The sequence below is a fragment of the Necator americanus genome, chromosome I, assembly GCF_031761385.1.
Source record: "Necator americanus strain Aroian chromosome I, whole genome shotgun sequence".
NCBI lineage: Eukaryota > Metazoa > Nematoda > Chromadorea > Rhabditida > Ancylostomatidae > Necator > Necator americanus.
Genome location: NC_087371.1, coordinates 33,914,016 through 33,927,832, shown reverse-complemented (window position 1 = coordinate 33,927,832; position 13,817 = coordinate 33,914,016). Strand labels below are relative to the sequence as shown.

General features: G+C 34.5%; 1 protein-coding gene across 2 annotated transcripts; it reads right to left on the bottom strand.

The window, feature by feature from the left end:
* Positions 1 to 137: 137 nt before the first annotated feature.
* RB195_007726 (uncharacterized protein) lies at positions 138 to 3,774 on the bottom strand (the record flags this gene model as incomplete). 2 transcript variants are annotated; one of them, XM_064181510.1, is made up of 3 exons in its annotated part: positions 138 to 267; positions 356 to 510; positions 3,658 to 3,774. In XM_064181510.1, 3 exons carry the CDS (start codon positions 3,772 to 3,774, stop codon positions 138 to 140), a joined length of 402 nt encoding a protein of 133 aa, XP_064038293.1. The 2 variants fall into 2 exon arrangements, with proteins under 2 accessions (XP_064038293.1, XP_064038294.1); XM_064181511.1 differs by lacking the exon at positions 3,658 to 3,774 and adding an exon at positions 3,386 to 3,388.
* Between the last annotated feature and the right edge of the window lie 10,043 nt (positions 3,775 to 13,817).

Below are 13,817 nucleotides of genomic sequence, written 5' to 3'. Positions count from 1 at the left end.
TCTTTATAATTGTGCCTTCTAAGAATTGCTATACCTCTTGCCTTCTTTTTTTTTCTTAAATAAACTTAATTAAATGGATAGTTTATTCGGTTAAAAAACCAAACGCTATATACAGACATTACAAAACAACGCTAGTCTTATTTCTTTCCGGATACAGGATAACCACCACTAGGATAAACAGGTGCTGGTGGTGGTGCTACATAGGCAGGTGCTGGTGGTGGTGGAGGTGGTGCAACCGCATAACCTCCACCACCTCCACCAGGATATCTGAAAATTGAAGATTTTTATGGGATTCATTCATGGAACTCAGCCTGAATCATCAAGAATCTAAACAGTGGGGGGAAAAAACACATACATTGCTCCACCGCCTCCCATTGGTGGACAACAGCTGGGTCCTCCCACTGGTGGTGGACAGCAACCTCCGCCTCCACCGAAAAGTCCTCCAAGACCACCGAAACAGGATTTAGTTGGGGAAACCAGTAAAGCGAGAACCAGTACTAGTAAGTGGATCTAAATGGGAAAAAATACATAGTTTTAGCTGAATAAGTGAGTTTTCTGGATATGATGAATCCTAGTTATTAGGTTTTAAACCTTAATAGAACCTTATTGGTCAGCTATCTATGCTTGGAAATTATCTAGAAGCTTGAATTTTCGAAACTTTTAACGAAAAGTTAAAAAAGTACTTAACGAAATAAAAACACACATTAAGTAAGCACATAATGAGTAGTGCAGGATACGGTATAAACTTGAATATTCAGATCTGTCAGTCGTTTTTCTTGAGTTCTCTAAATATGGCCTTAAATAGGTTATTCCTGGGATCTCTACTTATTTTTTCTGCTAACACAAAAGGATCCCAACATTCCCTACAAGGGAAAAAAACTTTTCCTCTTTGCTTATATAAGCTGGTCGGTCATCTGAATTGCGCTCTTTTTCCGGATCCCTAAAACACTTCCAAAACTAGAATAGATGCAAAAAAGTTGATGTGAGTATGAGTTTGCAGTTTGCATACTGTAAGCCATATGTGTTTTGCATTCGGATTAACGTTTCCGGAACGCGGAATTCGAATATTCAATCAGCGCACTGCTCAAAAACTTCATGACGTTAAAACCGATGCCAATTTAAATAGAAATAAATCAAAATACAGTACACAAGTTACTCGGATTACGATATCTACTTTCAGATTTAGGTTATGGATAATTTGTATTATTATTATAATAGATTTACCCCACTAAAAATGTATAAATAGTCCACCAACGGGAAAAAAGACGCTACTTCGGGACTCAATTTTGATCACTAAAGATGATAATATCTGAAAATATCCACTATCCTTTTCCTGTTTTTCCTTTTCCTTTTCCCGTTCTTCTTCCCTTTTCGTTTTCTTTTTCGATGATAATGACGTCATTTCCTCAAGTATTTTGAATTGAGGAATCGGAAAATGAACGGTAAAAAAGGAATGTTTTGTTTTGTTTTGAATTGGAAAGGTTACGTTTTGAAGAAAAAGTTTGTTTGCAAAAATTCTTGCACGAAAATGATCGAATGGTACCGAAACGCAGGCGCCGCTCATAAATCTCGTTCGATACTGTGCTGAAGTCGAACGCGTAGGCGCATCCGAAAGGGATTGATCAACGCCGGATGCCCATCATCTTTTAGATTATTATTATCTATCAGCAGTAGCACACTAGATGATCATTGAGTTATTTACTATTTTAGTTTATTTATTTTATTGTCAACATCGTAGTGCGTGATTTTTTCTGGCGGAAACATGGAAATTTTTGAATAAACGAGGATTTCCTACATATTTCTGTGTTTCTACAGTACAACTAGAAACCGCATCGCTCGCTCGGCTTACAGGGCGGCCAAAAATCGTATTTATTATTTCAGGTTATTTATTTACTATTTATTTTATTGTCAACAGTGCGTGTTTTATTCTAGCGAAAATATCAAATATTCCTAATATATACAGGGATTTCCTCCATATATCTGTATTTCTACAGTAACACTGAAAGCCGCAACGCTCGCTCGGCTTGCAACGCGACCATAGTTCGTAAGGAGAACGAGCGACAACGAGATCAAGTACAGATGTTGCATGTGAACTGCAGTAAACGTACGTGCGATAGCTAAGTGTAGCGCAATCATTAGAGCGTTTATACTTCGCATCGCGAGCTTCGTCAGTTTCTATTCTGTCTTCCGGGGAAACAAAACTTTTATGGGGGCGTGAAACTTATTATCATACCCCTTTGGACCCAACAGATCTCTCGAATAAATTTTTCAATGGGCTACTCTAAATTAATATTTGAAAAAACATTTCTAAAACTGTGCTGCACATTGATTTTCCTCATACAACTTGGTTCGTTGAGGGATTCAGGTTACTTTTGTTCATACATGAGTCAATATCAAATATTTCCAGTAAATCAAAATGTTATACAGACGTGTAGGTATGGTATAGGTAGGTACGTTGGCACATACAAATATCATTTGACAATATAATATTTATTTATTTTCACTGTTTAATTACCTATAATTTGATGTTTAAATATAATGTTCAAATTATATTGAAATCTGGTTGTCTTCATTCAAAATTGGCACTTCATTTTATTTCAAGTTCATTTTTTTTGATTTCGTAGTTACTTTTAATAATTCAGAAACTTTTCAAAAACATGGAAATTGTTTAGTACACAGGTCCCTTTCCGGGAATCTTGAAAATTCAAAATATGAAATATTTAATTTGCCCGGTTCTCACCTCAAGTAACACACTGACGAGGCTTATTTTCCCTAAGTTTTTTCTTCCACGAAATTGTACTTCCATTTCTATTTAAATTTTACTCTATTTTGCATTTGAAATCGAAGTAGATGTTGTCTTATAACATTTCAAAACGATGATAGAGAAGAGGGGAGGAGGAGATTAAAACGTCTTCAAAGAAAAAAAAAAGTGCAGTCGAGCTGAATATGGTTTTACGTTTTATGGTGGAAATACTGTAATTTTCTTAGGGAATTTTTTCTTCTCTCTATAAAATAAAGTAAAAATATTCTCCATTTATCTATGATTAATCATGAGAAAGTGATTAGGGTCACAGCATATCCGAACATTTGAAAATTCAATTCAATCATTATTAAATTACGTAAAAATCTGTGACGACAAGGGGAACATGATTTAAATTTGTTCCCTAATTTTCAATTTAGTTTGAAAATTCCGTTTCTCATAAGAGTACTCCAGCACGTTCAACATATTTATATTGAATTGAGAAGGATTAAAAGGAATTTTGAAAAGGTTCATAGTGCGAATTTTTCGATCTCACTACTAAGATTATGGAAATTGAATTCTAGAAAACCGGATCGAGGATCGGAGGAAGCAAAACAAAGCATCGGCATCGAAAAGCAAACTCACCATGTTTAGTTTCGGAAATTGGGAAATTTCGCTGGTAGTGAGGACACCACGGTCTCAGCACTCGCACTCGAGTCGCACTTTTAAACGATCTGTCCATGTGACTCCGCCCACGACGACGACGACGACGTCGACTACGACGAGATCCGGTGCGTCTTTTTTGCGTCGGCTCGCGCGTATAATGGCAGGAGGGCGTTGCCTCACAGCAGCCGCTGGACGCCCCGTCAACTGTGGATGAGGACTGGAGTCGCACCCTTACACACACACACACACACCGGCATACAATCGCTAAAATCCCATAAGCAACGGCCTCGGTCTCCGTCTCGATCTCCGTTTTCAAATATCCAAGCGTTGAGCGAATCCATGGAACGAACGTGAAATTCCAGCGACATTTCCAGCGAAGATTTAGGATCGTATTGTTGAAGAAAGGGGAAAAAAGAGAACTGTGTCTTGCTGTATAGGTCGGGAAGGAAAATTGAATTAAACGTACGATTAGCCAAATAACATAAATTATAAATAAATTAAAATAAAATTAAAATAAATAAACAAAAAATATATTGTAGCCGATTATGAATAAAAAACCTCTTGGCCAAGCGAAAATCGCTAGCTGGAGGTTTTGCGAACACATTCTACTTCTCCTAAACATTTTTCCTAGGAAGAACTCATTCTTCCGAGTCTACACCTGGTTTCCTAGGTCCTAAATAGCTCTGATTTTCCCACAAAGACACTAAAAATCATCGTCGAATACAGCGTCTCGAAAAATTTGCAATAAAATTCCCGATAGAGCAATTGGTTGCAGTCTCAGTCAGTTTCCTCAGTTTTCGTGCAACCAATAATTCTACCATATTCTTTTTTCTTCCTCAGTTTCGGCTACAGATAGAAATAGTAGTAGTCGAAGAATATAATAACGCTAAACATATTTTAATTGTGGTCCCATCACCTCCTCCCCCCTCCCCCTCCCCCTCTTCAATAAGCAAATAAAAAAGAGTAATTTTACCGATAGGCCTAAGAAGTCCAACAAAAACCACCTCAATTGGGCGAGGCGAAAAATCACCGGTAACGTATGATTACGGTAATTTAAACTTAATTAGGGGGTATTTGTCGCTTAAATACACAATAACAACAGATTGACGTTTCAGAGCGGTTCGGCGATTTTCACCACACCTAATCGAAAAAAAAAAGTTTTAGGATTTAAGGCGTTGGGAAGCAAAGCAGTGGGTAAACCACTGCTTTCAGGACTGGGTTTTCTATACGTTTTGATTTTATTTTGTAACTGATTTTTTGAGAAGAAAAAAAGCTAAGAAAATTCGAATTATCATGTCAAATATGTGTAAGAGCAGGTTCAGCCACGAAAAAAAAGAAAGAGAATTTTTTCCACTGAAAAATCTTTTACGAAAATGGGCTATGGCTCTGATAATTAAGCACGGATGGTTGGATCGGATTGTTTGGATTTTTTTCGAGAAAAGTTGTTCCTTTACTATTTTTATTTTATTCATTTTATTTATTACTATATTCTTTTTTTCAGCGTAATTTGAGCGTGACTCCTCAAGTAGTTCCGGTTCTCCTATTTTTTCATAGTTTCTGTTTTTTCTGAGTCCATTTCATGTATGGGAGATAATAAAATAACAAAATATAACATAAAATATATTATAAAATGTAATATATGTATACAATATGATATAAAAAATATAACATGACAAACTATCTAAAAATCGACCTAAACTATTAAAACTATTGAACTATGTAGATACAATAAAAATATAAAATAAAAAATATACAATAAAGCTGCGAGAGAAAAATTTTAAATATTATTTATATTGTATCTTTTTTCTCTCGAATCGAAAAAAGAATTTTTTCTCTCGAAAATGCCACTACGTCAGGAAAAAATGTCACTTTTACCACATATACAATAAACTATTAAATGACAAAATATTTCTAAAAAAAAGTGAAGTAAATTAAAAAGTAAAAAATTAAAAATCTAATATTGTGGTTTAGGAATGTTGAACGTTAATATCTGAACCTAAATCCCCCAAAAAGGATTAACAAGAAAAACGTGGGTGTACGTAAAAACATATGTGGAATGGAATGTGACGTTCGTTAAATGTGCCCGATGGACGTAAGTAGAAAACTATTCAAAAAGCATTCAAAACCCATTTCATGAAACGATGCGCATAACGAATACGAATCGTAGCCGGCCAGAAAAATTCAAGGACAAGTGAAATTCTCGTGGTTGTATGTGTGTGTGTTTTTTTTTTCTCCGAGGATCGTAGAAGGTCACACCACGAACGCGGTGCTCTACAACTATGCACACTGCCTTCATCGGTTGCACCGACGTCAATGTCTGTCTGGAGGTGAAGGGGGAAAAATCTCCGAAGGTCGCTAACTGTCTACGGTCTTTTTGTTCGGTTGATCGCTTCGCTTGTATTTTTTTTTCAATTTATGTAATAACTAAATAAATAATATAATTATAAATAAATAAATCTATACAATAAATAACATAATTTGCGTTTATTGAGGGAAAAAATGATCGGAAAGATTACTTACAACCTCGATTTTATTGATAATTTTTAGAAATTGACTTCTTTTTTGTTAGAATACTGGTAACACTTAATAAAAGTTAATTAATTAAACCTCGGTTTTACTGGTAATTTTTAGAAATTGGTTTTTTTTTTGTTAGAATACTGGTAACACTTGATAACAGTTAATTAATTATTTGAAAATATATGTGTTCTACTAGTTGTTTTTAACAATAAATTTTTAATTTTCTATACTTTTGTGTGAGTTACTTAGAAAACTTTCCCTTTTCCTCTTCTGTGCCACCATGTACAGTACTATGCATGATAAACATCGAAAAACACAGATGGTGAATGTGTCGGTGCGGAACCATCGGCCACGGTCGTAACTTGTTGTAAAATGAAAATCTAGGAATATTTTATATATTATTGAACTTATCACTTTGAGATCTAACCGAAAATTGGCATATCGTTGAGAAAGGGGCAAAACTGCACCAAACATGCGGGAAAAATCAATAATTGGTACTCAAAAACAGCCTGAGGTTGCGGTTGAAAAAGTGTTCAGAGGCTTAGAAACTAGAAAAGAAAAAACAACGAAGGAGAGCTTTTTTCTAGCGAAAAATCGTTTGGATTTTTTTCCGACACTAAGTTGTTTCTTACTATTTTGTTTATTATTTACTGTATCAGAGCAAAAATTATGTTAGTTAGCGCTACGAAATTGCTATTATTAAGCAAGATTCAGGGGATGGTAGGTATAGATAGAATGGGAATGGGATACCGGTCCTGAACCTGAAGTCATTAGCTGTAGTGACGAATAATTCTTTCATACTTATTATTTATGTGCGTAGGTGTAAGCGGGTTGTTTCATGTAAAACGGCTGACATCCATGTGGTCATCCATGGTTCTATGACCATCCACAGATGGAGAGGGATGGAAATCCTAAAGGAATTTTCGCGAAAGTTCGCCCCCCTCCCCCCACAAACACCATGATTTTCCACGATTAGATCCACGAACAAGCTTCTCCATCCAATTTCTTCGTATCCACTACTCATCGTCACTCCATGTCTAACATTAATGGATTCTCTGGACATTAGAAAATGTCAGAACACTTTAGGTCTAAGATGGAAAAGAATTTGGAAAAGAATGCAGTTGACGAAGATCACTTAAGATCATTTAAATGACCATCCTAATCTGTCCTCCTTTTCCAATTCTTTGTAAGAAAAGCTGAGTGCATCCTAGAGAAAGAGCCTGAAAAGCTTATGACTGAAATTATTGTTAATTAATATAATTATAATAATTATAATTATAATTATTAGGTTCACTTCAGTGGTTTTCTTCCAATAAGCTGCAGCACTAGTTTCTTTTTTTGCGCCGGAGGATCTTTTCATGAAAAACATTCGGAAACGTCATACATCAAATTTTATATAATTAAATTCTATCATTTTAATTAATTAAATTTAATTTATTATTATTATTCTTACTATTTTATTTTATATTATTATTATCATTTATTTTATTATTTATTTCATTATTTTTACTTTAATTCAGTGATCAATTCTCAAACGTTATTAAACTATTCAAATTCTGATCATTTTATGATTTTAATCATTCAAACATCAAATAATTAAATTTTAAAAAATAGCTTTTGAGAGCAAAAGCATGATAAATGATCAAGATACAAAAGTAATTTCTGGATAATTTATGGATGGATGATTTTTTATTGCGTCACTAATGTATTTTATTTAATCCATTAACCTACGACAGGTTTCTCCTCTAACACATGCACTTTTCATCAAGTCTGGATAGAATAAAATGGTTTTTTTTCTTGGATTTTTGTTAGGATTTTTTTTGTGATTTTTGTTAAGAGGTTGGAAAAAACCGTTCAGCTCTCAGTGTAACCAAGGATGATGTTGAGGGTCGCATTTATGTGGTTAATTTGTTCGTTTTTAGTTTTTTTTTTCTCCTTTGCTTCAAAATTTATTTATTTTTCCTTTTCTGGAACATGCAATAATTGGAAATTGTTAAGATTTTTCGTTTTAAGGATGATTAAAGCTAACTGATGGGTTCTGTCGGGATTTTATACGCGTTATGAAGAAAAATTATGGTATTCAACTGAAAAAAAATATAGCCAGTAATTAAAGAAAAAGAATCCTGATCTTTTATTTCGCTTTTAATAATTCTAAAAAATCCTATAATCATTAAGTCGTCTTCCAGGCAATAGCATGAGAGTGAATGGATACAGAAATTGCTACAGGAAGTTAAAATTTGACCTTTTGCTGCTCTATGGAACCGTTTCAGTGAAAGAAGGCCTTGATCAGCAGCGCGCATTCTTGCAAGATGGAACCGATCGATAATTGAAGGAAGTTGGATTGTTCCCCGGAAATTGTGAATAAAAGAATTGAAAAAGAAGAAAAGAAGGAAAGAAGTGAAAGAAATAAAAGAAAGAATTTAGAAATTGTGAATAAAAGAATTGCTGTGAATTTTCTCGAATGGTTAGAATCTCGGACGAGTTCAAACTTAGCTTAAGTAGAAATAAAAGCAAATATTAAAATATTAAGGAATAAAATAGATGCCAAACGAAAATAAACGTTCGGCTTTCTAGGAAAATCCGAGTTATTCAAGCTAATCCTACCTGTAAACCTATCTAGTTGCCCCTATTTCTCGTTTTCCTTTCTTCCGGATGTATCAAATCTTTTCTTGGAATAAAAAAAAACTGAAAAAACCTAGTTCACAGGCATACAGAGGTTTTTTTTTTCTCGATAGTTTCACTGACCTTAAAGCGGAAAGAAGAAAGAAGAAAGGTCGGGAGAAGAAAGGCCCTTGGAAGCTTGTAGATCTTCATTCTGTAGCTTACAATCTGTGGATATCTTTTTATTTTTCGAGTTTCAACGTGGAAAAATTTAAATGGGCTGGTGTTGTTGTTGAATCTACTCTTTTCACGTCGTCTTTTACGTCCTGGAGAGAAACCCCCCACATAATTATATTTGTGCAAAAATAACCATTATATTATTATATTCATTGCATTATTACCAGTGCATTCTTCACATCATCACCATTATATTCATTAGATCATTTAAAAAATTATTTTAAAAAAAACCATTGTACAATATTATATCATATATGTCATATTATTATTATATTATACATATTTTATATATTATCATTATTATATATTATATATCCTATTACTATCCAATTGTCCTCTTCCAAAGATGCATTTTTCAGACCAAAAATCAGTATTTTAGATTCTTCGAGAAAAAATTTTCTTTTCGAAACAATTTCGAGAAAAAAGTCAAAATTTCAAGGATATTTTGTTTCATGAACAGTTATACATGTAAACGACCCATAGCCCGTCAAATACTAAGATTTTTATTGAACAAAAAATCAATCGAAAGTCTTAAATCTCGAAAATGGGATTTAATTTCCCGGATAACCCGAAACTAGGATTCAATTTCCCGGATATTTTGTGGATAGGATTTAATTTCCTGGATAATATGAAGTTAGAATTTTTGAAGCACTAACATGATGGTAGTTAAGTGCAATCATCACAATACATAAGTAGTAGGAGTAATGCAAAGGAAAACGTTCGAATTAACTCACACCTGTCCAGATTATGTTTTATGACACCTCAGTTCTGAGTTACAATCCTCGAAACGTAGAGAGATATCGGATGGGAGGAGAAAAAAACGACGATGCAGTTATTTCAGTGTAATCTACCGCGACACTCGTTTTTTTCTCTCTCATTTTTTCTCCCATAAAAAATGTTAGAAATCATCATGCTTGTTTTTGCCTAGTTCTCAGTAGTTTTGGGCTAGACGGTAGGACGTAGGAAGAACACGTTTTAAATGACTCTTAAGGAAGTGCAAAAAAAAAATCCGTCACACATACTTGATGCTCTAAATTTGTTCACAACATTAGCTTAGAGTGTATGTGCTTAGCATTCATTGACCGCTTCCGACAAATCCGTAGTTCGTTGCGAGTTTAGGCAGATAATGTTGAAGAAATCCAGGAACGATCCAGCTGATTGATGGGAACTGAAACCTCCCAAGGAGGTCAATAAAAATCAAATAAGCACATGCTGGATACGTTACTTCCGACACTTCCGAAGAATAGTTCTTTGAGGATTTAGAAAATGTTGAAGAATTAAAGGGAAATATTTAATAAAATTAATTAAAGGGATAGTTCTTATAATCAAAAAAATACAAAAATAAATTCGATAAATAAACAAAAAAATAGAATAATAAACAAAATAAAGTAATATTTATCCATTTCTACATACTCACTCATTTTATTTGCTCTCATAAATTGTGAATCTGTCAAAAAAAACGAAGGGAACGACGAAATCGAAACACGAAGAGAAAAAAAATTTAAAAAATTATCAAAAAAATTTATAATAAAAGTTTGATATTCATAAGTTTACACAGTTGGATTCCGTTGAAAAAAAGGAGAAAATAATTCTGAAAATTATTTCCAAAAACTTCTTTGCATCATTTCTGCATAAAAGAACCTATACAATCTAAAATTTTTCTTGAACAGGGCTTTATGGAAAGAATCCAGAAGTTTTTTTTTTTACCAAATTATTATCGCGGTTAACTATATGGTAATAAATACCACAGAAATAGTAAATAATCCAAATAAATCTAATGCAAAAGTCACTAATAATAGGTTAAGTATCAATTACAGTTAATTAATTAATTACAGAAGGTTAATTACAGAAGAATTTTCGCTCACTTGAAATGAAAAGGTTATCGTTAGCCTTGTTCATGGAAACTCGATAACTACACTATTCTGCTTCGTCCAAAAGCTTATACTTGGTTTACTGGCAGCGAGCCAAATTTCCGAACTCCACTCCATTCCAGAAGCTGCTCTGAGAAGAAATTATCTGAATTTCTTGTTTCTGGGATTGTGTGTGAGTGGAACCCATTCGGGCCCTACGGAGAGAAAATTTGAATTTGGGTGAGAAAGATTCCGAAAAAATTTTGAAAAAAAGCATTATTTTTGTAGCATTACTTTCGACATTTGGAATCAACATTGTTCTTAAAGGGCCATAACAAGGACTCGGTAAGAGGAAGCCGGAATCGAATCAGGAATCGATTGATCCTGTCAGTGCACATTTCTGTTTTAAATATGGTTAAAGATAAAGAGAATAAAGATTTTTACCACATCAATAAAAGATGGAAATAAACTATATTCGCAATTTTTAACTACAAAGTGGACAAATAGTAGAGTTTTTTTTAGGAGAATAAATTTTTTCTTTGTTTTTTTTTCTTGATTAGGGAATAGGAGATAGTATTCAGATAGTACCACGTCCTAAAGGAAAGTTCGTATATGTTTGTCCTTAGAAATAATCGAATTAGAAAATTAGAAAATGCCTTCAAACTACAGTTAATAATTGTTTATCGATTGATCCTGTCAAAAATCATCATTTTTCCAGCCTGTTCTTTCTAAAAAAATAATCATGTCTTCCAAAATTTTTTCCATCCATCCGCCACCGAGGGCTTGTCCCTCTAATAGTAGCTAACAATTTATTTTTAGTGTTATAGAAACACAAAAATTGAAATATTTCTTATTTTTGCGTACTGTTGGAATTTTTGGGAGGGAACTCAATTTGTAGTTTCAATAAGAGAATCATTGATATAGCTCAAAGCCTTTAAAAAGCTGCCCTTGGTCTACTAATCTAAAAAAATGAGGCAAAAAAAACACGTGCATAGTTTTTCTAAAAGCTTTTTTCTTTCCTTCAATATCTATTTTAGTTTTGTTTGCAAACACTTTTAGAGTGGAATTGTGTCGAAGAACCGTTGTAAATCTAAACTACAGGTTTTCTATAAATAACCACTTCTTCACGCAATGATGAATGAAGCATTACAGTCTTCTCTGAGAGATTTCTAATGTATCTACTCAATCGTAACTAATAGTACACATGAATATCTGTACTTTCGAGGATTGGATTATATATAAAACTGGTTCGACTTGTAGCGCAACGGTTTTTGACAGAGTTCCCATCCAGAATTTTCTTCATGCATACCGCTGTTGTAGAAAAAAAAAACGTGAAGAAATGTAGTCACCGAAAACTAGAAAGAGTAGTGGTTGTCGTACAAACGATAGGGAAACTGAGCAACTATTACTGTTCAGTAATGGATACTAAAAGTTTGATTTTGGGAGATAAAATATGTTCCAACGAATTAATTTAAGAAAAAAATGCTCTATGCGACTGCTTTTTAAAAATGTAGCTGGTTAAATGGTTGAGTTTCGTTATGAATATATACTTCGATGATATATTTAGTTGATCTATGGCTGGGTGTAGCGCAGTCGGTAAGAGGCTCAGCTGTGCTTGTATAATCGATCGATGGTTCAAGACCGCTCTGGTGCCTTTAATCGTAACTGATCTACCTGTATTGGATCTTGAAGAGGTGTGCACGGGATCGTTAGGATCGTTAGTTGATCCTTATTTCAAATGTACTTAAATCTTGAAATGTTAATCATGTAGTTTTTATTGGAGTACTTGAGTTGTTAGAAAAAAATGTTCCTGAAATTTTTTAGCAACAAAAAATTTCGTCGCTATCTTCTGCATCTGAGCTTAAGAAATCAATAATACCATAAGTGATCGATCCTTAAAAACGTCTTATCACAGTACGAAAAATCATTCAAACGGTTCGGTACCATATAAAAGGCACCAACTGTCCACTGTACATCTGCCTGCTGTAGGTGTACTTCCGTCTGCTGTAGGCTTAAACCCGTAGAGGTCTTGAAATGGAACCAATCAATTAAGGCTAAGTTAATTATTTAGAATTATCAGAATTAATTAAATCAGTTACGTTTGATCACAATCCACCTATCTTTCAGGTTTCAAGTTATCCTTCATTGTTCTACGTGGGACGCGCATCAGGAGGTAGTCGAGCTACTTGAAATGCAATGAAGTGAGTAACAAGAAAGTAACTGGAAGCAGAACCTTCACTCGTACGTTAATAAAAAAATAAATAAACGTAATATGTAGTCAATAAAGAAATATATCATATACATATACTATAAATTTACCTCTTATATAGTCTTCTCCGTAACAAAACGGGTAGTTCCACGGCGGTACTCGTGGATAGCGATTGTGGTGGCATAACTAGTAAATTCCTACCCACCACTTTTTTGAAATCCGCCATTGCGTCGTTAATTTTTCGTCGGCGGATTCGGTCTCTTCTTCGGCACGTGTTTTGAGTCATTAATATATTCCTATATTTTCATATGAGCAAGCGGGCACAGTGGCATAGTCGGTTAGATGCCGGCCGTAGCCACATGGTCGATGGTTCGAAACCGCCCCAGTGTCAACCAAGCCGTTCATCCCGCCGGGTCGACAAGTTGATCAATCAGACTTGTCTGGGAGGATAAAAACGCTGACTTGATCACTGGCTAGGCTCCGGAAGTCAGTGTATAGGCTAACACGCGTTCTATAACCTTAACGATTACGAATTGCACTAAAATGCGTTGGTGCATCCCAAGTGGATTAATACGAAATTGACTTTATTCTCGATCCTTTTTATATGAGCAAACATTGAAAAATGTCAATTGGTTAACCTTGAAATGTGTCAATTGGTTTTGTTCCGTGTTAGCTTGTACTGGTTTTGCTCTGCATCCAGTTAGGTCGGATACCCCTTGAGCTCGTGTGTCTTCAACCTCCTACCTGCTATGATCTCGGAGTCGTGGGACAAAATCGTAACCTCCAGCTTTATTGTGAGATTTACATTGGCGCACACTAGAGGTGGAAGATTTCGAATTTGTGTGCCCATTCACATGTTCCACTATCCCAATGAATATACGGTGGTGAGCGCCTCGTTTCTCCTCAATATCCTATATAATCGTCACCACACGACCTGCACTTGAGAAGACGAACCATTCTTGATGTCATGCAATCGCTTTCTTAGCATTATGAGCAA